This window comes from Lepidochelys kempii, chromosome 1 (genome assembly GCF_965140265.1).
Source record: "Lepidochelys kempii isolate rLepKem1 chromosome 1, rLepKem1.hap2, whole genome shotgun sequence".
In the NCBI taxonomy this organism is placed as follows: domain Eukaryota; kingdom Metazoa; phylum Chordata; order Testudines; family Cheloniidae; genus Lepidochelys; species Lepidochelys kempii.
In genome coordinates, this window is record NC_133256.1 from 134,794,524 (window position 1) to 134,820,077 (window position 25,554).

At 40.0% G+C, this 25,554-nt stretch overlaps 1 protein-coding gene across 12 annotated transcripts in view; it reads right to left on the reverse strand.

Moving 5' to 3' along the window:
• Positions 1-603: 603 nt before the first annotated feature.
• The window catches only part of GPM6B (glycoprotein M6B), a 137,168-nt gene continuing 112,217 nt past the window's right edge, over positions 604-25,554 (reverse strand). For 8 of the 12 annotated variants that reach the window (XM_073355265.1, XM_073355250.1, XM_073355204.1 and 5 more), the window contains 6 exons: positions 15,354-15,540; positions 12,853-13,009; positions 8,020-8,191; positions 5,503-5,576; positions 5,088-5,153; positions 604-2,505 (listed from right to left, as the gene is read on the reverse strand). In XM_073355265.1, coding sequence (XP_073211366.1) covers positions 2,356-2,505; positions 5,088-5,153; positions 5,503-5,576; positions 8,020-8,191; positions 12,853-12,999 — 609 coding nt within the window. In that variant the 5' untranslated portion in view covers positions 13,000-13,009; positions 15,354-15,540 and the 3' untranslated portion in view covers positions 604-2,355. Of the gene's footprint in view, positions 2,506-3,939; positions 4,130-5,087; positions 5,154-5,502; positions 5,577-8,019; positions 8,192-12,852; positions 13,010-15,353; positions 15,541-25,554 lie in introns of all 12 variants that reach the window. The other 4 variants (XR_012160183.1, XR_012160184.1, XR_012160186.1 and 1 more) reach the window with 2 other exon arrangements.

Here is a 25,554-nt window from a genome sequence, read left to right on the forward strand (position 1 = left end):
GGTAAGTCAAGTTGGCCATATTTAAAAGTTTTTATCCTTTTAAAAAAGCAAACTGAAGGAAAAGTGTCATTTCTCTGCCTTAACTAACTTTTTTTAGTAAATTAACATTTAGCTCAAGAGAATATTTACAGGTAACTTCACAGCAGAGGCGAGTGATTTGGGATAGCAGCTGAGCATTGAGAGGTAGAGACATTTCCAATTTTATACAACTCTCACAAGAGCCAAATATGAAGAAAAATAATTACATCAGGCATATGGTCCTCTGCTGTCCTATATGTTTACTGCCCAGGATATTAGTTTGATTTTAAGAACGTATGAAAAACACTTTGTTGCATGATGTGATTTGAATTTGTTCATTAAAATGCTGTAGCAGTTGTGGGCTGTTATCACAATGGAAACCTCTACAGCCTGTGGCATGACACCTAGAAGCAGAGTCCTGGTAGCATTTCTCCCCAATCTGGTGATATATCCAATAAATATTGAATTATTTTATGCAGGATGAACTTGTCAGATGTAAATTCATCCAAATAAAGTAACTTTCTCATTGTTTGTACAGCTATAACTTTGTCTAAAAAGAGACATAAAATAAGAATAGACAAGTGGTGTGTCTATTATCTACAAATATTTATTATAACACTTGGATATAGCTACAGGAAGCCCTTGGCACTGATAGAAAATATTGATTCACTGTTAGGTTACAAAAATTTATACATAGCAAAATTTAATGCTCTTTACATAAAAATATTAGACTACTTAAACAAAACTTCAGAAAACTCCCAGTAATAGCTACATCGAACTAGAAAAGAATTAGGCTTTAAGACACTGCCTCCATTACCCTTATGCAAACACTGGGCTAGAACATCACCTGCATTGTTGTAGAAATGTTTCTCCTTCATGCAACAGGTAAAACAAACACTAGGCTACACTGTCATCTGCTCTACGTACACTTTGCCCCTTTTTTAAAACTGTCAGATTAGGCATTTAACCAAAAAATCCAACTGTAAGGTAATACTTGAAAAATGTCTGTCCACATCTTAATATTGACTTAGCTAAAGAAACTTGTGCTTCCTTTTTATTTTAATATTCAGCCAACAGTCAAAACTAATCAAACCACACATTAACTTAACATGGGAATATAACTTGACTTTACCATTTAATTTTTTTTTCAAATGACTGATACTTGATTTCCCCCCCCTTATTTATAAAATATTTTGTAAAGAACAAACACCAAATATACCCATCACTAATACTCAAGATATCACTGAATGTTTCTGAAAAAACAAAATGAAGGCAGACTGCTGTGGGACTTTAACACGGCACCAGATTTTTTGCTGAACACCACCCTGGCTTTTTGTGATTTATAAAGCAAAAATGAATAAGCACTGACTATAAACTTAAGCACCGAAGTAGAGAAAGGTGGCTGACCAGTGGTCTGCTTTATGGCTGTATTTTGTATAGCTTATGTGAAACTGCAAATTCACTAGTCTGCTCATTTGGAATAGTCAAATCAGTTTCATTTTAATAAGGTAACACTTTTTGCTTAATAATACAGATAATGGTCTCCTGCTACTATATAAATGCTAAGGCATTTATAGAAAATAAATATTAAGGCAAAGCTGACATTTATTTTCAAAGAAGGGGATCATTATCCTGACCAGCATCTACATTCCATCAACTAGTTAATAAAAATAATTAAAACTTGGAGCAGCTGAGCAATTACTCAGCACCCAGCTTGTGAAGATAGTAAGTGCAGTAGAATGACAGTGGCTCACTATAGCATTATTGAAAAAGATGTGGCTCTGAAAATGGACTTCTGCCTTCTGCCCATAAAGTGCTTTTAGTTAGACACTTGCCCTTTTATGAATCAGCTGGTTTATGACATGCTGAGATTGTATCAGTAAATAAACATGAGCTATGAGAAATCTGATGAGCTAGCCACAGTTTCATTTGGTATAGAACTGGGATAATTGTTTTATCACATCTCACAACTGTGCAATTATTTATGGCCATAAATCTCCTGCTACTTGCCATGCTGGGTCACCCACTACAATTTTGTAGAGGAGCTTTAGGCCACAAGAATTAATACCAAGAGTCTCAAAAGGATGACTGATTGGGCACTTGTTACAAAGTGTTGCCTTTTAAAATGGCTGGACTGAAACCTCTTAAATCTGTACTAAAGAAAGGAAGGTTACCCACTGGAAGGTTTCCCTTTGAACATGTCCCAGGAGCTTGAATGTGAAGTTTTTACACTTCTGTATTAGATTGGTTGGTAGACATACATCTGTACTGCAGAGCAGCCATTTGAGGATTTGTCAGAACTACAAAATTCTTCTGTTGAATTACTCTGGCAAACTTTTATGTGTAAGAATTGAGTTGCTCTTTTGACCGAGACTGGATATCTTGAAGCTCCTGCTCTTCTTTTGCTTTGATATCTTGGTAAGCTTGCATTTTGCTTGCATCCTTTAAGTAGGCCCAGTTAGAAGACAGTATCATGAGGAAGTGGATCTGGAAGAGAAGGGTGAGCATGATGGCTAGTGAGCATGTCAAGAGGCAAAGCGAGCTGCTAGTCAGATTAAGACATTCATTAAACAAAAAAAGTTATTCTACATTAATAAGCATTCTGTTGTTAAACAGCACAGAGGATCATTTCAATTGACTTCTAGAATTTTGCATGCTTATCTTCTAGTTTGCTTACTAAAAACTAGCTCGAGGTGTTAGTGTGCAGAAGTAGTAAAAATGAGCGAAAGAGTTTTACTGATCAGTTAAAATGCAACACAGGAAAAAAGGAAGCAAAAATAGAAGCAGCTTTTTGCATTTGGCAAATATATACTCTGAAGCCTAGAGTCGATAACGGATGCTTAAGTTTGTGGTGTTTTTCTTTAAACACATGTAGTGCAAAGATTCTGGTGAGATTTCCCTCCCGTCCCATTCAACCCCCCCAAAGAAGCCTAAAATTGTAAACATTGTTTACTATGAATAATAAAAAGCTACATTTTAACATGGGGATATTAAATAAGGAAATGTGAGTCCAAAACTCTAAGCAAAAGCATGTAGTCTGAGTTAACACATCTTAGTGGTGGCATTTTTATAACTTTTTTTTTTTAAACTCCCATTGTCTACTTTCAGGTAAAGTTTGAGCATATATAGAAATTGTTTCCGTTTGCACAGTAAAAATCTCTTGCCATCTTCTTTTCACCAAATTTCATGCAAGAAAAACCTACATCTGAAAACACCTGGATTCTTTTGTGCCTTTTCAGTAGTGTTGGTCTATGCACAGTTTAGCTTCCCATACAGTCAAACTTATATTTTGAGATCTGGCTACTGAGAAATCAGTTACTACTTCATAAACAGTACCAGCACAGAAGTGACCTAAATGCGGTTTCTTATGGTCAGTTTGGAGTCCAAAAAGGAAAGTGATTGTTTTACGCAGCGCAAGAGCATGGTACTTTCTTTTTCCAGAGAAAGCATGATTTGGCAGTTGTTTGAAAATTTAGTACTGAAGTTTCAATTCTTGTAGAGTTTCCTAAAGCCTCACTAATAGGCTGGGTGTACCTTGTGACTTTGTCATCCACACATTGGAAATACTGGCAAATGTATATGGAGCCTTTTTTTTAAAAATACATTTGTAAACACATGGTTCTGTATGTCAGTCAAACAGCTACGCATCGGCACTCTTCTAATCACCCTGGTCCCTTGTACATCAGCTGTAATGTATGCTTTATTCTCACTATTGAAATTAGTGCACAGGAGAGAGAAAAATAACTAATCACTGGCATTTAAAAATTTGTTTGAGAGATAACTCCTGTCTTCAGAGGATGATTTGCAACATCTAAAGTAACTGAATCCTCTCAACCTTTAGAAAATAGCCAGATCTCATCCACATCAAAATTCATATACAATAAGTCATTTTATTAATCTGATATGCTAAACGATGCTTACTGAAGCTATTTACAAATTACTGTAACAAAATTGAAAAGCTAGACTCTTAGTCTAGGGTGTCAGTGGTATTTCAGGCTATGCATGCAGCTCTTTACTGGGCTTATGCAATTTAGAATTTAGTGCAGCAATCTTCCCGACTCTTAAACTTCAAAACAGCATAGTTATATGTGGTAGCCATCATGTAGATCAGCTGGTGGAAAAGAACAAAATACAGGAGAGTAAGATACAATAAGCTGACGGCTCAAGCCCTCTTGGGCAGTTTTTTGATCAGTTCTATGACAGACATCACTGTCTCAGATGATGATTCAAGACTTGTACTAAGCAAATATTTTGTTATTCCGTTTTAGATATAATCTACAGTCTGGCCTGGGGCTACTACAGTGGAAGAACAGTGACTATTACCCCTGAATTTGGCTAATGCAATGTTAAAAGTTGATAGCTCCAATAGTCCCTTACTGTAAGGAAAAAAAAGTGAAACATGCCATCTTGTTAATACCTAATTTCCACTTGCTGCCTAAGTAGCTTTTGTAGGCCCAGTACCAGTGACCTGACCTAAAGTTTCCTCTGTTCCAACAAGCAGAGTAACAGGTTTACATACTACCCTTCACTACGAAACAAAAAAAAAAGGAGGGACTGGGGAGAGAAATGGCTCAAGTTTAAAAATCCCAGAAGCAGGATATTTCAGAAGAAAAGAGTCAAGAAGTTTGGTTATTTCCAAAGCTGTGAAAAAATGAACTTCCAAAAAAAACAAAACCCTAACTTCTTATGGCCAGAATTTTGGATTTTTCGGCTTGAAATTACCAGAAGTGGGCTTTGTCCCATCTAGAGTCAAACTGGAATTGCAAACTACAAACAGACTAATTTATCAAAGCTGTTAAAAGAGTTGCAATAAGCAAAGTTCTATTCAAAGTGCTATCTCCTCAAAGTTTGCTTGCCTTTGTTGTGGAGGTTCTAATTTAAGAAAGCTACATTGAGGTGCAATGCACCTAAATAATGGTGACTGTGCTATAAGCTTAAGTGCAACAGGTCACTCCATTTCATTTGCGGTATCACTGTTTGCAGGGTGTTTAATTTTTTAAAATATCGGATTGTTAAAAGCTGAAAGGAGTGTGTAAAGTTTCATTAGAAATATGGAGGATGTTACCCACCAGGGCTATGACAGTGGCACCAGCTCCAGCACAGGCCACAATGAACAGGTGATAGGACATGTAGAACTAGAAAAGAAAAGATGAAAAATATTTTAATGATTAGAGGAACATACAATTGAATCTGTTTGCCATTTCAGTGGAGAACTCTAACACGGCCAATTTTTGTAATTAATTTTTTTCCTCTGTTGCTCTATTTATATTACTGGTTATTTACACAACAGGTAGCCCAGGAGACTTAGATACAGGTTTTTTTCTGGCTTTGGATGGCAGGAAGAAAGATGTTAACAATATTGATGTTTGCTACTGTTGCATAGATGGTGGTTTTGGCAGGTTAGTAGAGGCTTCTGAAAAACGCATTTATCTTCCAATATGACTTTCTTTGGCTTCTGCAATAGCCCTGTTGTTTGTATTGTACCTCATTTGTGTTGCAGATGTTCTCTAAAATTGGCCCACAAGCCCTGCCTGGTACAGCATTCCAAGGGATGATACCTGAAATGACGACACCAGAGCAAAACGTACAGTTAGTTCTAAACAGCCAACGCATAACCTTCCATTCCTCTCAAATCTTATTCCTCCCCACCCACGTGCCAGTTGTATTCCCTTATGATGCACCCACACATTGCCCAGTTCAGCTTTGAGTTGGCAAGAGAAACTACAAAGAAATTGCTCAGATTGTGCATTCTCCATACACCAAGACTAGCTGCTGCTTGCCAAATGTTCTGAGATGTAGGTTTCCCATATGGCAGCCAAATGGTGATTTTACTCACTGTTGGCCTATCGTATATGAGCATGCCCAACTCCCCCGATTATGGGGGGCAAGTTGCACCTCAAAAGGTACTTGGCAGCTTTCAGAATTGGGCTCAATACTGAAGTCCTTACTAGGCCAAAACACCACTTGAGTAAGGCTTCAGGACTGAGGCCTACCCAACAGGATGTTTGTATTTTGGTGTAGCTGGTGGTAGGGAAGAATTACAAAAATACAGTGTTTCTTGTTTCATTTCCACTGGGTAGAAAACATTTTAGGTGAACCCTGGTACGTATAAATCCAGTGCTTCCAGACACCTTTCACCCCCATAATGCACAAGATGATTTATTTACTGATCTTGTTGGTTTTTAAAGTAAATGAGATCTGGAAGCTACTAAATGTTTAAACTTTTAGGCCCATAACAGATGGAAATCTTAAATACAGGTAAATATCTGTCATTTAAAATATATTGCAAGCATGTTTTTCAATTCATTTTGTAGGCCTGGCCATGTTAGTTTTAAACTGCAGCTGATCATGTTAAAATATATTAATGTCTGTCTTCACAATACAATTTAAAGAAGAGTTTAACACTATTAAAGCAGTTCAAACTCTGCTGGTTAGAGTTAGTGATTGTGGCAAGGGCAGACCGTCTGAACATGAATTTATGTTAAATTGGTACAGCTGCAGAAAAAGCTTCACAGGATTTACTCCATAACCACTTTTAGTTCTGCTTTGCAATTCCAAAATACACAGCAACAACCCAAGTAAATACTGTGGTGGGGTACTGATGATTCCTTAGACAAAGACATATGTACTGAATGTAATTGTTCAATTCTAATGTGCATATTTGGAGTCTTGCACATTTACACTGGATAAAATTTTATTCTGAATTTTTGTCAAATTGCATTTGGATGGAAATTGGAACTCAAATGTACAAAAACAATTAAATTTTTTTTTACTAGTTAAATAAAATTAAATTGCTGGATCCATTCAATAAACAAGCTTATCAAAACACTTTGCAATTAAAAATGAGTTATTAAGGTCATTTATTTTAGTTATTGAATTGACAGACTGTATCTGGTCACAATGCGCCAGAATGTCAAAGGTATTTAGGTGCTTAAAGATGCAGATACGCACCTAACCTGCCACAGCACTTTTGAAAATTGCACGAGGCACCTCACTCTCATTTAAATAAATGAGAGTGAGGTGCTTAAATTGCTTAGGGGCTCTTGAAAATCCCATGAGGCACCTACCTCTCATAGTTTTCAATGAGAGTTAGGTGTCTAGAGGAATTTTTGAAAGTGCCATAGCAAGTTAGGTGCCTATCTGCATCTTCACGTGTCTTAAATACCTTTTGAAAATCTGGCCCCATGTCCTTCACGTTTGTAGAGTTAGAAGATCTCATCCTCTACCACCTTATTTTTATCCATAGATTGGAAGAGGAAAACAAGTTTACCTGCTTTCAACTACCAGTGGGTTTGCCAAGTTTGAATGAACTAGTCCAAAAGAAGAGAATATTCTATCTGAACCTGCTAGCTAAACTGAAACCGAAAATAGTTAAGCCAAAAGCTTTTCTGCACAACAAACTGGACTTACCGTCACCCCATGGTAGAGGCTGAAAATAATACCTATGTTTACTTAATGTATTATTTTAATGTAACATTTTCAAGCTTGAGTTGACCTTGAAAGTGAAATATTTTCTGCCTGATTCTGTATAAAAAAGCAGCACCCTTCCAATAATTAATTAATTTGAGGACCGCTCATTGTTGCAGCATTTTATAATTTAAATTCTTTTAATAGATTATTGCAAGTTTAGGCCTTAAAATAGTTAATCATAATTTCAAATTTTAAAAATCTGTTTAAAAGAAAATATAAATTCAATGTTTTTGATATTTTAAAAAAATATCAATTTCTACCCACTTTGTTCCTAAGCATTTTATTTTGAGATTGTTTTATATTTAAACCTGATATAATAATATGGGTAACAGCTACAAAATCTCCAGGACTTGCCTGTTCAGTTAAACTGAATGCATCTGGAAATAGGTTAGTGTGAACTGCATGAATTGGAAAAGTAATGGCATTTTCAGAGATACCATACTCTGCTTTTTGGTTCATCTAATAAGACAGACAAACCAACTGAAGACAAGACAAGGAAAGAGGATAAAGAATCAGGATTAAAATAAGTACCATATTGCCTGACATCCACGCAGATCTGGTCCCCTGAAGCTGTCATATTTGTCTGGAGTGATTTGATGACTTCACAAGTTGACCATATGTTATAGAACATAAAGACAGGCACAGCAGAAAAGCCAAAGACCCCAAGCCAGGCCACTCCAAGCACATATGTGAGGAAAACAAACTAGGCAGAGAAAACACACATTTCAAGTTTAATTCTCTGAAGGGAACAGAATGAATATGCTCTATCTTGGAGGAGGGGTATCTGTCTTTTAAATAAGCTCCTACAAGTCATTTTCAAGAAGTTAAACATTAGGAGCCAGTTGCCATACAATTTTTCCCTTGTAAATAGGATCTTTTGGGTAGTAGAAAATTGACCAGGCCAGCATTTCATTTCTTCCTTCTGTTTTCTTTAAACAAATACTTGGCTCAAAGGCAGTAGTGAAAAAGTAAGACTCAAATGCTCCATTTTTAATCTGTCTGCTTGAGTAAACAGCTTGGTCTTCTGAAAGAGCAGTTTATTAATCACGGTTAGAAGAATTAAAATCAGAATGCCTGTTCAGTGTAGAAGTTAAAACTAGTAAATGCCAACAAATCAAATTTAACAGATTTAAAAAAAATAATTATATACCAGACATACAAGAAATTCTCTAATTCTTGCCAGCTGTACACTATACAGGGGGATCAAATCATGCATGTCTCTCTGGAGATATAGTGGGGTCAATTCTGAACATAAATGTAAGGAAACCCGTTTTTGTCTCCCAAAAAATTAATCTGGGTTCCTAAAATGAGACATCAGAAACAGCTAGCAGGGGCATATCAACTAAGACAAGCTGTTTTAAAAATGTTTTAAATTAACGTGACAAAAGATCAAAGACATGAGATGAAAAACTGTTTTTGCCAGACAAAGGGACATATTTTCAGATGTTTGCCTAGATTCCTATGTAGATTAAGCATTGTAAAGCCAACGCAATGGAATCCCCTGTGAAAGTCAACAGGAAAAACAGGTCCCCGTGGGACATGAAACAAACAGGAGCATGGGAAGACACCTTAGAGCCAGCATCCCTGGAAAGAAACCACAGGGATCATCCTGTCTTTGGGGGAGAAAACAATGAGTTTGGGGGAATATAAGAAGCAAAAGGACATTTTGTCATCCTTCACTGAGGAAGCTAATAGGACTGTGCTTTTTGCATTCATGAAAGTTGTATCCTGGCCATGTGGGCTAGTGACGATGAGAGGTTGCTTTACGTGAGAAACTGCTTTAGACGGATTTTAGCCTGTTACAGTTAAGTTTAGACTGTAAGAAGTGTTATACCATTTGTCTCATATAGAACTTGTTCTCATTATTCTTGCTCACTATCTCTTAATCTTAATCTTTGTAAATAAACATATTTGTATTCATGATAAGAAGATTCTAGTGCTGGTTTGTTATAAAAGACCTGATCATGAATTGTACCCCTCCGTGTGTATACTGTCTCTTTGGGGACAGCTTACCTGGTAATTACCGTGAGTGGCTGGAGGACTCAGGGTTTGGTGTGTACTTAGCACTAACCTGCACAAGGAGGGCAAGGTCTGCGGTAAGACCTGTAAGTAAGTGCTTGGTGGACAGAGGCTGTTGGTTTCAGGAAGCCGAACCACAGTAGGCATAAACAAGATTGTTTCACGCTAGTGGCAAGGTATCTCAGGACCCCAGGGGAGAATCCCACATGGGTATTGTTTTGTACATAACATTACCTTTTTTCCCATTTTAGCATATAACCAAACTGTGCTTTTATAGCAATGACCATAAATAGATGTGAGATTGTGATGCCAGGCCAGACCTTTGTAAACCCAGCCTACCTCAACCTCATCAGCCTTGGAGGAATTAAAGCTGTTCCTGAAATGTAACTACTTTGGCCTCTCCAGTTGTATTGGCCTCCTGTGCAGCTCAGCGTTTAACTTGGCAGAACTCAACATCAGTGAAACTGGTTCCAGACTATTTACTATCACAGTCATCCACATTAGCTGTAGTATTTCAGTAGTGCCCTGGTCTTCCAGTTGGGACTTGGGACCAGTAGCGTTAGCCACTGTACAAATAGTATAGAAAGACAGTTCCTGGCCTGAAGAGCTCACAGTCTAGTGTGAGACAAGGCAATCAAGAGGGTGTGACAAACAAATGGAGGGCCTTGGGAAGGAAGACAAAGCTAAGAGTGATGGTAACCTGTGGGTACACAGACCAGCTACGTGCACCATTCAATGCTTCCAAATCAAAGAGGTGTTTTTTTAAACTACAAAATATAAATAAAATAGTTATCAGAATCTCCACAGCCCTCTACCTAGCCATTGTCGGGGGCAGTTCTCCATGAGCATCATTGTAGAAATGGATCTGAAGGACAATAGTGTCTGAGTGGTTGTATGGGTTAGTTCAATGAGGAAAAAAGTGATCCAAAAGAAAGTTAAGATCCTGCATGGAGAGGAGGGAGGGTTGGGGTTGAGGGGGAGTCACTGAGGGAGAAGAGTATTCCTTAGTCAGGCAGATGGGAGAGCTGAAAGACAGAGCAAATTTGTAATGGAGAAAGTCCACATGGTCATGGACACTTGTCCAGAGACACTAAGCAGCATGGGACCAAGGCAAAGAGATATTGTAGATAACCCAGGGTTCATTGGTGGGATGGATTTTGCAGTGGAACAGAGAGGCAGAGAAGTCAGGGGGAAGGCAGGTGCTTGCATAAGGCCTAAAGGTCATGGATGTTTATTTCTATAGGGCCAGACTCTTCATTCATACTAAACAGTACTTCACTCCAGAAGTATTCCCATTGACGTCAGTAAGGATATGATGGTTGGGGGGAGGGAGGGACAAAAGGGGGGCTGGCAGGTTGGTTTTTTTACAACATAAATATTATGGAATCCCTGACTCCTATGATGGCCAGCAAAAATGCAGCCTTACTGATGATCTGATATGACTCCTCTTTATAGCACTGGCATCCAACAATCATTCAGGAAGCTTGGAAATCTAATATATCTGCTAGAACTGAATCAGCAGAATGGGAAGAGGGAACTGGCTGCACTGGCAACAATTACATACAAATTGTGATTGCCTAGATCTGTAATGTTACTAATTGAACATAGAAAGGGAAATGTCTGTGTAACATCTTCTTAGAACTCTTATTACTACTTGTCACTTCTAAATTCCCACATTTTATGATGGTTCATGCAGCATATTTGTTGCAATTTCTACCTCTACTGCTGCAGTAAAAGAGTGGTCAGATTTTTCAGAAAGTCAGGGAAAACTACGTTTGAACAGGCATTTATCACAGTTGCATGCAACATAGGTATATGCATAAGGAACTGAATAGTCACTTTTTTGATTGCAGTTAACTAACTTGCGCAAGTAATTATGCACTCAAAGTGAGATGTGCAAATGTACAGGCATTTTTGACCTTTGGAAAATGAAGCCTTTGATATAACTCAGTTGTCATCTTTAATGTCACACTTGCCAGAAAATAAAATGCTTCAAAAATTAAAAATTACCTAACTGACTTAATTTAATATTAGCTTTTTGAAAAGTGTATTAAATAATACAGTTGAAAATTTACTCTTTGTTCAATACAAACGTGCTATTCCCTTTCTTGGCTGAAAAAACTCTACATTTATAAGCAATATGTTTTAATTATTAAAATGTAATATAAATTACACCAAAAGCCTCTTCACTTTTCACCCACACTTCCTCCTGGGTGATCCCAGCCATATTCCTTTGCTTTCCTCATAACTATCAGCTTTAAATTCAAAATTTCAGAGACAGCTTTGAAATCCTATCTCAAAAACATTGTGTTTCTGTTCCTAAACCATGAGGAAGCTGTGGGCAAGAATTTTAAGTTTTAGTTTATTTTTTAAGTGTACTAATGGAAAAACTATTTGGAACTTTTTAAAGGTTTTAAATATTTCATCTGTATTGAAGACTCCTCGTGGAATCTTGAGTCAGTTACTTTCTCTCTATGCCTTGGTTTCTCATCTGTAAAAATGGGACAGTAATACTTGTCTAGCTTCCAAGGGTGTTGTGAAGCTTGATTCGTTGATATTTGAAGGACTTTGTGGCCCTCAGGTGGAATGCGCTATAGAAATTTAAAGATTTACTATTTTTTAAAATAATCCTGCATAAACTACTCTCAAAGAGTTTTGTAGTCCCTACTCTAAGTCTCTAATGCCGTAGTTCCTAAACTTCTTCTGTTGTGCTGCTCCTTACCTGTAAAGGAACCTGTCCAGGCCCCCTGGGAGCAGGGCTGCAGCCAGGAGTGGAGCTAGAGCCAGGGCCAGTGCAGGGAGCCGAGGCTGGAGCTGCGATCCAAAGCTGCAGCTGGGGCTGAGGGCAGAGTGGGGTGGCGCTCCCTCCCTACCCCACATGAGGGCAGGCTTGGGCCCCCCTGTATGTCCCTGAACATTCTTCCGTGCCCCCCTAGGGAAGCACGCCCCACAGTCTGGAGACTACTGCTCTAATGCCAACTCCAAGTATCACGACTGTTTAAGGCCCAAATTTACTCATCACCTGGGTTGAGCATTACAAAATGTACAATCTACAACCATGAAGTTGAGTTTAGAACACGTAAATACCTAAATAGCTCATTCTGCAAAGTTTGGATCCCTCTGAGCTTTCCCAAAGTGTAAAGAGAAGATGGGTCTCAGTGCACAATTCTGAGTACTTCTCTCTTTGTGGGGTATGAAAAGTTTAACTGGGCAAAAACATTGTGGTGCAACAGCATAAGAGTCAAACAGCCAGATCAAAGATCTTCGCGAATGTGAAGAAAATATTAAAGGCAGTTACTATTCTTACTTTGGATAGCAGGGTGATGGCAGCAGTATTGTACTCACCATTCCACTGATGCATCGGCCACAGGCTGTTGTTTTGAACTCACCATGTAGCTCCTTCACAGCACTTGTTGTATAAAAGCCTTCCGCCAAAAGGATTATTCCATATAAGAAAAAAAATGATGCAATGCCATAGATTACATACTGCATTAGCTGTATGCTAAAATGGAAGAGGAAATAAGTTAGTCAGACTTGAAGTCACATTAAACCAAAGCAGTCTTACCTGATTATATTAAGGATGAGCAAATTCATTCTGCCAAATATCTATTCAAATATTGTGGATCTGTTTAAAGAATTGGGTCAGGGGTGTGTGACCCAGCCTTGCGATGCTCATTTTACAGATGTGGAAACTGACATGGGAAACTGATGTGCACCAGAGGGACAACGGTCTAGGGCCTGCCTGGGAGTCAAGAGATTTGGGTTTTAATCTTGCTTCTTACACTGACTGGGTGTATGACTTTAGGATAGTCATGATCTTTGAGCCTCAGTTCCATGCCTGCAAAATGGAGATATTTCTATACTTCATAGAGCGTTGTGACCCTTAACTAAATGTTTGCGCTTTGGTATATATGTAGGAGCAAAATGCTTGAAGTGGCAAAGGCTTGAAGAGAATTAGGATATTCTGGTCACCTAGCTCTGTGCTCACTCCTAAGGGACATGTTGCCTGTAAGGAGACAGCATCATCAGCTCCAAAATTCACACCTTTCTTACACCCCCTACCCAAATACATGTACATACATATTTTACAGTGCATGAAAATGATGTGATATTTTCCTGAAAACATGCATATGAGCATCGCTGTTAAAATTAACAAACCCTTCAGTGCAGGAGTGAGTCCATAGTTTCATAGCAAAGGTACAAGAATATCAAGTATCATTAAAAATACAAGCCAGGAGTACTAACCTACTAAAAAATATCTGCAGGTAATTTTAAACCCCTCCAACTAAATGTATCTATTTCCATTAACTCTTGGCATTTCTCCTTAGACTTCCACACAGCCTGCGTCCATAGTAATTCAAGTACCAATTGCTCATTTCCCTTATACAGTGCCACTGTAACCATGGTTGCTGATGTTGGGTTGATGATAGGTACTTGGTCACAACAGCTCTCTCCCATGTGCTGCTATCAAGGGTTCTTGCAAAGCTTGCTCCCTATCGTTTGAATTTCCTCCTCAGTTAAACAAATGAACCCCATTACTTTGCACATACGGCTTTGTTACACTCTCGGTTGCTGAAGCTCAGCTAGTGATGCTACATGCCATTGCCATACAAGCTATGGTTCTGCGGCATTTGTAGAGCCCTGCAAATCTGTGGATCGTGGACCAAGTGCGGATACATGTATATAGCATGCATAGAATACTAGCACCTTGTCAAAGGGTTTTTAGATACTATTAGATAAGCTCCTGACCTAGGGTAAATGGTCACCAGACAATCAAGGGCTGGGTGAACAAGATTGGAGGAGAAAAGCTTTATTTCTCGATAAATGGGATCCAGAAGTAGCTCATAAAATGAAGTACAGGCAGAGCTGTCAAGAAGAGGGGGAAAGACAACAGGGAAATTTCGAGAGTCCATGTGCCCTAAAGTAAAAAATGACCAGGGGAGCATACCAGGATCCTACCCAACACACCTCTTAATCCCCCTACACCAATGGCCTCGGGCTGTGGGCTAGAAGAAATGGCTTGGCAGAAGAGGGCAGCTAAGCATAGTTACAAGGGCTCTTCCTGCCCACTTCCAACAGCTGAGTATGAAGTGCTCCCATCCCTTGCTAGCCCAGGAAACACAGGACATGATCCCACTGCTAGTAGGATTCTCCAGCCCCAAATCAAAGCTCTTGGGCATTCTGAGCACAGTAGTGCACTTCCCGCCTCACAGTCTGCTCCTGTCCTATTATTGATCATGGGTCTTGGAGCATTGCTCATGTAGTTGAAATTCTACATGGCTCAGTCCTGCACTGTGCCTCTGACTGGTGCAGCTCTATAGCATGTGCAGAATGAAAGAGAGCATCAAAGGTGTCCCAACACAGCTGGCTGACTCACTTCACAGGAGTGAGTGTCACTCTTGTTTGCATACAATTTGCCTTCCCCATAATCAGTTACTAGAGATGATGCACATAGCTCTGCATCAGTGATGATTTGGTTTCCTACATTCTGGTCCTTTACATTTTTAGGGCCCTCCCATCAGCTGGAAACAGCTGACATTTTGTATTTGATTCAGATCCAGCTGTTACAGAGGAGACAAACTGTGTTCTCATTAGGACTTTTCACCTGTTCTTCCTGTTTTGTCTAACAAAAGAAGTCATTCAGGCTGAAATTATATGCTGAATCTTTGTGCATGGAAGCGATAACACTAGACATTTTGCCCTGTGTGTATATTATTTAGAGAAAAGAGCCTAAGCCTCTGAGTTTGGCATTTGCGTTTGGATCCATCTCTAATTTCAGTTGTGTTTGTTTATGCGGTGTTTTGCTGGAATTCTTCCATGAAGTAATGGAAGAGGTGCATACTTACACTTCACTCAGCAAAGCATGGTCACTGGAGTTTGTGGAGAAGTGTTGTTCAAGGATAGATACGGTTCCAGTGAGAGCCACATGACCACAGCCACAAAACAATGCTACCCCAGAAAAGCAGAGAATGGTTGCCACAAGTGAAGCATATGGAACTCCTCCCAGGCACTTAATGCAACATTCAAAGCAACCTAAGCAGAAAAGATGAAACAAAGGAAACATTATTAAGCACAACAGCAAATTATGAGGAGAAGAACATTCACTTTTCATTTAGTACAACCAGTGGGGGCTGGCTCAAATTTAAAAAAAAAAATTGGCAAAGTGATATGTGGAAAGCTAACAGATGATGCAAGATGACGACAATTCCTGCTCTAGAGCAATGACCTTCAGCTTTGTCTGTGTGAACTCAAAACACACAAGTGGAAATGGGTTGAATTCTCATGTCTTTGCAAGATCAAGAAGAGGTCATTGATGAGTTAGAGCATCAACCGAAAAACAAAAATCCATTTAGCTAAGTGAGTCCCTCTGATATGACCGCTCTCAGATAATACACTGCATTTAAAAACTATTTGTAACAACAATAGGAGGCGTCAGTTACACTACTGCCATGCTCTTTAAGCATGTCAAGGAAGTGAACACACAACATGGGGAAGCATTTGGGAAAGATAAAATGTATTTTATACTTCTACTGAATGAAGGAGTTCAATGCTTCATGGTCTTCAAAATCCAGCTACTGCACATTTTGTCTAAGGACTGTGTTTTTATGAAAGGTTAATATATGTCCTGAAAACAAAATGATATAAAAACTATTTTATAAACCAGTTTAGCTACCTAAAAGCCAATGGGGCTGAGAAGTGGCAAAAAGGAGAATATTTGGAATAAGAGAATCAGTTTTAAAAGGACAAAATATATATTTAAATAGAAAGAGGAAATATTAAAGTGAATGTTTGGCAAATAAATTAAGACTGACGTTTCCTTTTCAAAAGGAATATTGAAGTCTAAACTGTACTATTCAGAAAGCATAGTTTTGTCTCCAATTTAAAAGAAAAATACTGGATGTTCTGTCTCAGCTGGATGAAGGCTACAGTTATACCAACTCAGGATCAGAGACATTGTGATAAGGTAAATGCAGTTGCAACTATCGGATTCCTCCTGATGGCACTGCCTGAAAATCCATTTGCTTGCAAGACTGAGTAATGTGAATTGGAAACAAACAGAGCTATGTGTGTTATAATGGTAATGGCAATCTATACCAGTCCATTGCTTCAGGGTGAGAGCATTACACTGGTTAAGCATTCATCATTAGTGTATGTTTCATACAATTGTGCAAAGTATAAACCATTAGGATATTACTCAATGGAACTACCAGTGTTGAATGTAACAGAAACAGCCTGTTTCTTCCAATATATGGTACAAAATGAATCATTAACCATTTAAAATTTATGGAGACAATTGGGTGGTGCCTACATCATAACTTCTGTCTCAAACTCCAAGAAAAGATCAGCAGATCTAGGCCTACTAAAGAAAGTAGGGGTTTTTTTCCTAACATCCCAATCTTCCAAGTAACAAATGAGTTTTGCAACAGGCTTATCCAGGGGGCATTAGGAAATAATGTGCGTACAATGACAGAAAACCCTCTAATCGTTTTATCAATGTAAGACTCTTTGTTTTAAAGATCTCTTACCAAATGCCCCTGTCATGCTTAAACAGCTATAGCTACTTAGATGTCTTATGAAATGCCACTTCAGTAAATGCATACAAGATTTAATTATATAGAAGCCAGCTGGGGAAGCTTTTACAGTCAAGTCCACAGCTGGAATCCATTCAGTAAGGAACTCTCTTCGTGCTTCGAATGCCACAAAACGAATACAGACAGCTTGATGTACTGCTTAGCCTGATGGGATGGCGGGAAGGAAAGGAAGCATAAAGAAAGCTCAACGGGAAGAAATATAACAACCACAAAAAGAAAAGGCGGACTTGTGGCACCTTAGAGACTAACAAATTTATTTGAGCATAAGCTTTCACAAAAGCTTATGCTCAGATAAACTTGTTAGTCTCTAAGGTGCCACAAGTCCGCCTTTTCTTTTTGAGGATACAGACTAACATGGCTGCTACTCTGAAACATAACAACCACACTACATCTCATATCACTGAGGTCCAAAGCTAAAGCAAACTTCAGAATGACAGATCTTGCAGGGTGATATGGCAAATTTGCAAAGCAAGTCCTTTTCATTGTCCAAACAGCATTCTTGGGTGTTTAACTGCAGAACCCAGGCACCGCAGCCCCTCTCATTTTATCATTCTAGCTCTGCATAAGTCTGATTTCTCCTCTTAACCTGTTGCTATTATAAAATCTTCTTTCATGCTGGAGGGTAGGATGTCTGGCCTCCTTCAGAGTCAACATCAAAGCTGCTCTGTGGGTCAAAAGGCAAATAGTTCTGAAGAATAACTTGGCAAAACCCTTAAATCCACATAGAACCTGGGCTAAAGGTTACTCCCAAATCTAGGTCATTCCAGTAGACTGGGCACCCCATGCTGTGCAGCCTAGTTTGCCACACAGTAATAAATACACTGGACTTGAGGGGTGATCTCTTTTGATCGCTCATTCAGGCAGATCACACCATTTCATCAACAGCCCCTTGTATTCAAACTGCCAGCAGTGGATGCCCCAAAGCTTTCAAATTCTTGTTTACAGTAGACAACAGTGTTTATGGCTCAGGCCTCCTACAGCACTCTACTCCACAAGAGAAAAGGCAGCACCGTCCTTCTGGTGGCCTTCACCATGTCAAGGGCAGATCACTGCCAAGATCCCACTTGATCAAGTCCGTAAAGCTACAGTGCCATTTCGAGCCAGACATTAGACAAAACAGAGCCCCAGCAACCACCAACCCTTTAACTCTAGGCCAACTGGATAACTGGGATACATACTCTCTTTGGTCCTTGGGCAAACAGACACCTCCAGCCCTAGCTTTAAACAAGGAAATACTGTCAATGGCATATTTCCATGCTAGACATGGCAGTATGCGCGCCTGTACACACATGTTCAGTCAACAACTTTTACAATGGAGTTTATACACAGCTGTTCCTATCAAAGGGTATCAGCTTTGCAGAATACACACCACCTGTTTGAGGCGTTAGACTGCCAGACCGCGCCAAATCCTCATTTTAATATGACCCAGTTAAAGAATGTTTGCAGTGTTGCCGTAACACACAAAGAATGTACTTTTTGGAGACCCTACATTCACATCAATGAAATCTGACAGTATGAGGTTTTTTTCTATTTTGTTTTTTACACCCTTGACTACCAAAATACAACTTGGAGAAGCCTTTCAAAACCAGTTACAGTAAAAGCTGCGTTCTCCATCACTTTATCAACCAGAAAGCTCTATTAACTGGCATTTCTGATATCTCCCAGTACAAATCTTCAGTCTAGTAACTGGGACGAGTATACTGCCCAGGAGGTTATGCAATTGCACATTCTGCACTCTACTTTTATGCAAAAGAGGCAGAAGACAAGTAAGCAAGCTGATATCAGGGATTTATTCAAAAAAGCAGGTTCCAGGGTGTGTCATAGGGTTAGTACAGGAGATCAGCCCAATCTCCTACACCTTCTACATCTACAGTGATAACTGATGTTGATAATGATGACCCTGAGGCACCGCAAGATCCTGAAGTGCCTTCGGAATCAAAGAAGGGTTAAATTATGTTCAGTATCTCTTTAGCGTTAAGTGTATTTTTAGTGAACTGGTGTATGCCATGTGCTGCCCATAGTGATATGTAGTGTCATAAAAAACTACTGTATAGAAAATTTTACCTGTATACACCTAAGTGCTTCAAGAAACCAACTATTCTGCAGTGCAGTGCTACTACTGGATTGGTGAGTCCCTGTATACTATTTTATACTTTATTTATTTTATTGTATTCTAATTCTTTGAAAATTGGTATTCCATTGGTTAGTGTAACTCTTAGTTAACTGGAATTTTTGACTAACCGGCACCCCCCATTCCCCAACATGCCGGATAACAAAGCTTTTACTGTACTACTATTAGTTCAGACAAAATTAAGGATTTTTTTCTTACCAAACTTTCTAGCCTAGTATTGGAGTATATTTCCATTAAACACGGAGGTCCAGAACTTCAGCTGGTCTACTGAACTGTAATCAGGTTAAGGCAGCTGAGAATCTGGCCTGGAGAATTTAAACTTTCTAGATGCAGTTTGCCTTGTGCTCTGCTATATTTCTGAATCAGTAGGCAGCAAGTTACCATACAACTGAAAAGCAGTGGAAACTTTGTAAATAAATATGAAATAAGCAGAGTAAGTTGATAACAGATTCTGCTGCTGAAGCTGCGTATCCTGTAAACAATTTTGTAGTATTTAGTATGATTTGGGAAGTTTATTAAAAACTTTTTAATAAAAAATCTATTTGGCACAAATTCTGCTCTGTCTTCACTTTGCACGCAGATAATACCATGCAATTTTTAGCACTCTATACACCCCAGCAAATCAGCAGTGTAAAACAGTTTAAATATAAACCATGCATTACAAATACACATCAATGCATCTGGCTTTCAATGGCCATTTTGTCTAAAACATCACTAGAATCTTTTGTGCAGCTCAGCAGAATAAAAACATTTTTTGTCCTCAGGCTTGTGAGCAGAAGTTGCCATGGAGGCAGGTTAATAACAGCCCAGTGATTTGCCCAGAGCTGCTTGTGATCCTGGCTACAGATTTAACACACTCTCAGAAGGAGGCCAGCTAAAACAAGGACTGAGATTATTCTCTAGGGAATGAATGCTATTAAACACACACACACACACACACCCCTCACCCTGAATATTTCTAACTAAGGGACAAAAATAAATAGAGGGGAAGGAACAGGAACCGACTATTCTTTTGTAGTCTCTTGGAAAAATATCTGTCACAGGAAACTGGTAAAGGATGAACCTACACATAAAAAGCCAGCCATGATACTGGTTGTTCATATAATTATTCTTTGAGCTGTAATGAGCAATATACCCATAAATAGCTAGGAGAGGAGACTATATACAGACCACTGAATATGTGCAGAGCTTTAGTCACACAATTCCCATTAATGCCAATGGCAGTTGTGTGGCCAAATCTCTTTCAGCACCGTGAAGGTGTACCCGATTTAAATCCAGAAAAGCAAGGAAATGCAGAATTAATGGGGAGGGACTTTCAGACAGCAATTCTCAGTCCGTAACACACCCTGCTGAGGTAAGTTTGGGGCAAGATTACAACTCTAAAAGGGACAATGGGGCCTGCCGTACAGTGGGCACAAAGGGGTGAGTTTACGACACACAGCGCTTACCCTTGTCCTAAGGACCTATTGAGGCTAACTCTTGAGCTCTCAGATTTCAGGGTTTTGATGAGTAAGACAGATACTGGCTTCTCAAAGTCAGACAGACAGAGACCAGAGTGATGTGAGCAGGATAATATCTGCTGGCCTGCTCCTTGGCCAGCCAACATCTCACCTGCAGGAAAGCAGTGCTTGTTTTCTGAAGTTCAAACTTCCTTCCAGGCTTTTCTAGTGCCGCAGCATAACTCAAGCATAAAGAAGTGATATCATAGCACACAAGTGTAAATAAGGAAACAAAAACCCAGGAATGGAGAACAATCAGAAACGGGGATGGAAAATCTGAATTTCAGGGAACAATCAGTCAGGGAACCAATCTGCTGCCCTCTCTTGCAATTTTCTCTAACTCTTGTTACTTTCCAGTTTTTCCTCCCTTGCACACCTCATTCCTTCCCTCCACGTAGTTCTGCCCAGCTCTCCGGAAAGAGGAAGCACTAGGCACTATTTGCTCCCTCATTATGCTGCACTGGGGGCTGCCAGCCATTTATATAACCCTGGCACAGGCTATAGCAATTCTAAACTCATGAAGTTTCGCTTCCATGGATGCCCCTGCATAGGCAACAGAGGCTGGGATATCTACTGTGCTGAACACTGGGTTAAAAGGCAGACACTTAGCTACTTTTTCAACAAAACAGGGTGGGAAGGATCTGGGGGGGGGGGAAGCATTGGGTGACATTTTAAAATGTTACCTTATATACAATAATGTGTGAGAGTCTGTGTTCATTACAATGGAGTTACTCCCAATTCACATACCAACTGAGAGGACAATCAGGCTATTCACATTTTTCTCTTATTTCCCCGGTATCTAGGTATCATCTGCTTTGACTGATGCCCAAGCATGAAAAATGCCAACCGTGTCTCAGTCACTAAGGACCTCCACTAGAGTACAGAATCTGTGTTGGTGAAGGCAAGTGCCAATTTGATTTTTCACTATATGGCATGGTTTTGCAAATCTATACCCATAAAGGCTTTATTCACTCTGTGAAATCCATTTTATATCCCAAAGTGTGCAGGATAACTGGGGGGAGAGAGCTGCATGTACTGGTGCCATATCATAGACCAGGGGTAGCCAACCTGTGGCCCTTCAGAAGTTTATATGCGGCTCCTTGTATAGGCACCAACTCCGGGGCTAGAGCTACAGGCGCCAACTTTCCAATGTGCCGGGGGTTACTCACCGCTCAACCCCTGGCTCTGCCACAGGGCCTGCTTCCACTCCAGCCCTTCCCGCCCCCTCCCCTGCGCCTGCCATGCCCTCGCTCCTCCCCCTCCCTCCCAGAGCCTCCTGCACACCACAAAACAGCTGATACGGAGGTGCGGGGAGGGAGGGGGAGGCGCTGATTGGCAGGGCTGCCAGTGGGTGGGAGGTGCTGGGAGTGGGGGGAGCTGATGGGGGCTGCTGATGTATTGCTGTGGCTCTTTGGCAATGTACATTGGTAAATTCTGGCTCCTTCTCAGGCTCAGGTTGGCCACCCCTGTCATAGACAAAATGAAATGTTCTTGACTCCTTTCCCAGCCATAAACATCCAGTCAGTAACCATCTGCATTTGATGTGATATTATCAGAAAAGCATATGCTGGAACATCTCCCAAAGCAGGAGTCAATAATCTGGGGGCAACAAGGGGATTGTGAGGGAAAATCTTTAACACCATAACGATATGTTGAAAGTGTGTGTTGAATGTTTCTCCTCTGACCTTTTCTATTTGGGACAATCAGCACTTAGCCCTAGAACTGTAATTTTAAAAAATTACAAGCAAGCCTCTGTTAAGGCCTATGCTCTGTTCTTACCTTGTCCCGCTCAATTTCAATTGTGCGAACAAATGATAAAACTTAACTTGATACACTAAGCCAAAACCCTTGCTTAGGTACTACAGAAAAGGCGTGCGACTGAACTGCAGAAAAATAGGCTGAGTTAATGGTGAACTCAAATGTCACTATTCATACGATTAATACTGAGCGTGTGCATAAATCTTTGCAGGACCAGGCCCTAATATTGCATGTTATAATAAGAAGAGCTTAGGCCCCTTTGTATTTTGAAAGAGCACTGCCCATGCACACCATTATAAACTATCTAAGGGTCCTGGTGCACTAAGGATTAACCTTCTGCTGCAGGTACTATATTTTTCATATCAACATTTTCCTTTACACGTATGCTTATAAAAAGCTGCTATTGCAGCCTTTCTAGTTGCTACTTTTCAAGCTTAAAAAGGAACGAACTCATAATAAGGACTAACTACTTTGGAGAACCAACACGGTTTAGTTCAGTGGTGTCCAACCTTCTCAGCCTGAGCGTCAGACATTATTTCAAGAAGGTCAAGGAGCCACAAAAATACTTTGGGGAAGATTCTGCCCTGGCAGAGTGGTGTGTTAGAGGCAAATAGAGGACTCATAGTCCCTTGGAGACAATAGGTATAGGAACACAGGAATTGCCAGACTAGATCAGACTCAAGGTCCATCTAGTCCAGCATCCTGTCTCTGACTGTAGCCAGTACCAGATGCTTCAGAAGAAAGTGTAAGAACATTACAGTAGGCGGATGTAGAATAACCTGCCTCCACATATTTCTGATCCTGATCTCTTATAGTTAGACTTGTACATTAAATCTCGTGCTCCAGGGTTTTCCTGTCAAAACGTTTGATATCTTTAATTATGGTAACTCTGGATATTCTTGGTATTCATATAAATATCCAGTCTCTTTTTGAAACTTGCTTAAGTTCCTGGCCTTAGTGACTTCTTGTGGCAATGAGTTCCAGAGCCTAATTACACATTATATGAAAAAGTATTTCGTTTATGTGTTTTGAGTTTGCCACCTTGCAATTTCATTGAACATTCTCACGCTCCTGTATAATGAGACCATGAGAACAGAAGTTTCTGGCTACTCTATCCTGCACAGGGGCTGGGACAGAGAATCAGGGAGTCATCACTGATTGTTGGTACTCAACATGAGTAAAGGGTGTCAGAATCTGACCCTTATGTTGTAAGCTCCATGAGGCAGAGACCCATCATTTCTTATTTGTCTGTAAGCCCCCATGTACACCTCTAGAGCTGTGTAAATAACTACAATAGTAATAACAATCAACTGCTAGATATAAAAGAATACACACCTAAATTGAGAGTTAAGACCACTGACTTTTTTTTCTAAAGTATCTTAGCGAGGAACCAAGAGAAACTGGGCCTTCTGCATACTCTTAACAACAGGGTCTTACAGCCCCATTGCTACTGAACAGGGGTAATTGTTTGTTTCACTGCAGAAAGCAACAAATCTGCATTGGAGACAAAAACAACTATCTGATTAAGTCAAGATTTTGCTCTGCCCTTAATTTCAATGCAGCATGGTGAAGAAGAGTCTACAACGAGAGAGCACTTTTTTTGAACCACTGCTTTATCATCAGATTGCATTGGATTTATTCTAGATGTTACTGGAATTACTGTTTCTGATAGGGAAAAAGAATTCCCTCCACTGCAGGAATCACTCGATTAAATACTCTGGCCTGTGTTATGCAGGGGTCAGACTGTCCCTGACCTAACGGTCCCCTTCTGGCCTTAAAAACCTATGAATCTATAGTGAAGGCAAATGTACATTCTTGCAAAGTAAATCAGTTTGATGCAGTTCCAGTTCTGTGAAATGGTCCTTCAGTTTATAAGTATTCAGAAGATGGCCTCTTTTAAGGCAATATGATCTATACAATATGAAACACGGATTCCATGCCACATGCATCAATTCTAAGCTGCTAATGATACATAACACCAAGCATAAAACTACTGTGACACATGAGACAATAGGACAAGAGCAGTTCTCTTGTTCCAGTTTGGTCAGCCTGAGATGAAGGTCCAACAACTTCATTTCATCTGAGAGTGCTGAAGGAATTGGCGGCTGTGATTGCAGAGCCATTGGCCATTATCTTTGAAAACTCGTGGCGAACGGGGGAAGTCCCGGATGACTGGAAAAAGGCTAATGTCGTGCCAATCTTTAAAAAAGGGAAGAAGGAGGATCCTGGGAACTACAGGCCAGTCAGCCTCACTTCAGTCCCTGGAAAAATCATGGAGCAGGTCCTCAAAGAATCAATCCTGAAGCACTTGCATGAAAGGAAAGTGATCAGGAACAGCCAGCATGGATTCACCAAGGGAAGGTCATGCCTGACTAATCTGATCGCCTTTTATGATGAGATTACTGGTTCTGTGGATGAAGGGAAAGCAGTGGATGTATTGTTTCTTGACTTTAGCAAAGCTTTTGACACGGTCTCCCACAGTATTCTTGTCAGCAAGTTAAGGAAGTATGGGCTGGATGAATGCACTATAAGGTGGGTAAAAAGCTGGCTAGATTGTCAGGCTCAACGGGTAGTGATCAATGGCTCCATGTCTAGTTGGCAGCCGGTATCAAGTGGAGTGCCCCAAGGGTCGGTTTTGTTCAATATCTTCATAAATGATCTGGAGGATGGTGTGGATTGCACTCTCAGCAAATTTGCGGATGATACTAAACTGGGAGGAGTGGTAGATACGCTGGAGGGGAGGGATTGGATACAGAAGGACCTAGACAAATTGGAGGATTGGGCCAGAAGAAATCTGATGAGGTTCAATAAGGATAAGTGCAGGGTCCTGCACTTAGGACGGAAGAACCCAATGCACAGCTACAGACTAGGGACCGAATGGCTAGGCAGCAGTTCTGCGGAAAAGGACCTAGGGGTGACAGTGGATGAGAAGCTGGATATGAGTCAGCAGTGTGCCCTTGTTGCCAAGAAGGCCAATGGCATTTTGGGATGTATAAGTAGGGGCATAGCGAGCAGATCGAGGGACGTGATTGTTCCCCTCTATTCGACATTGGTGAGGCCTCATCTG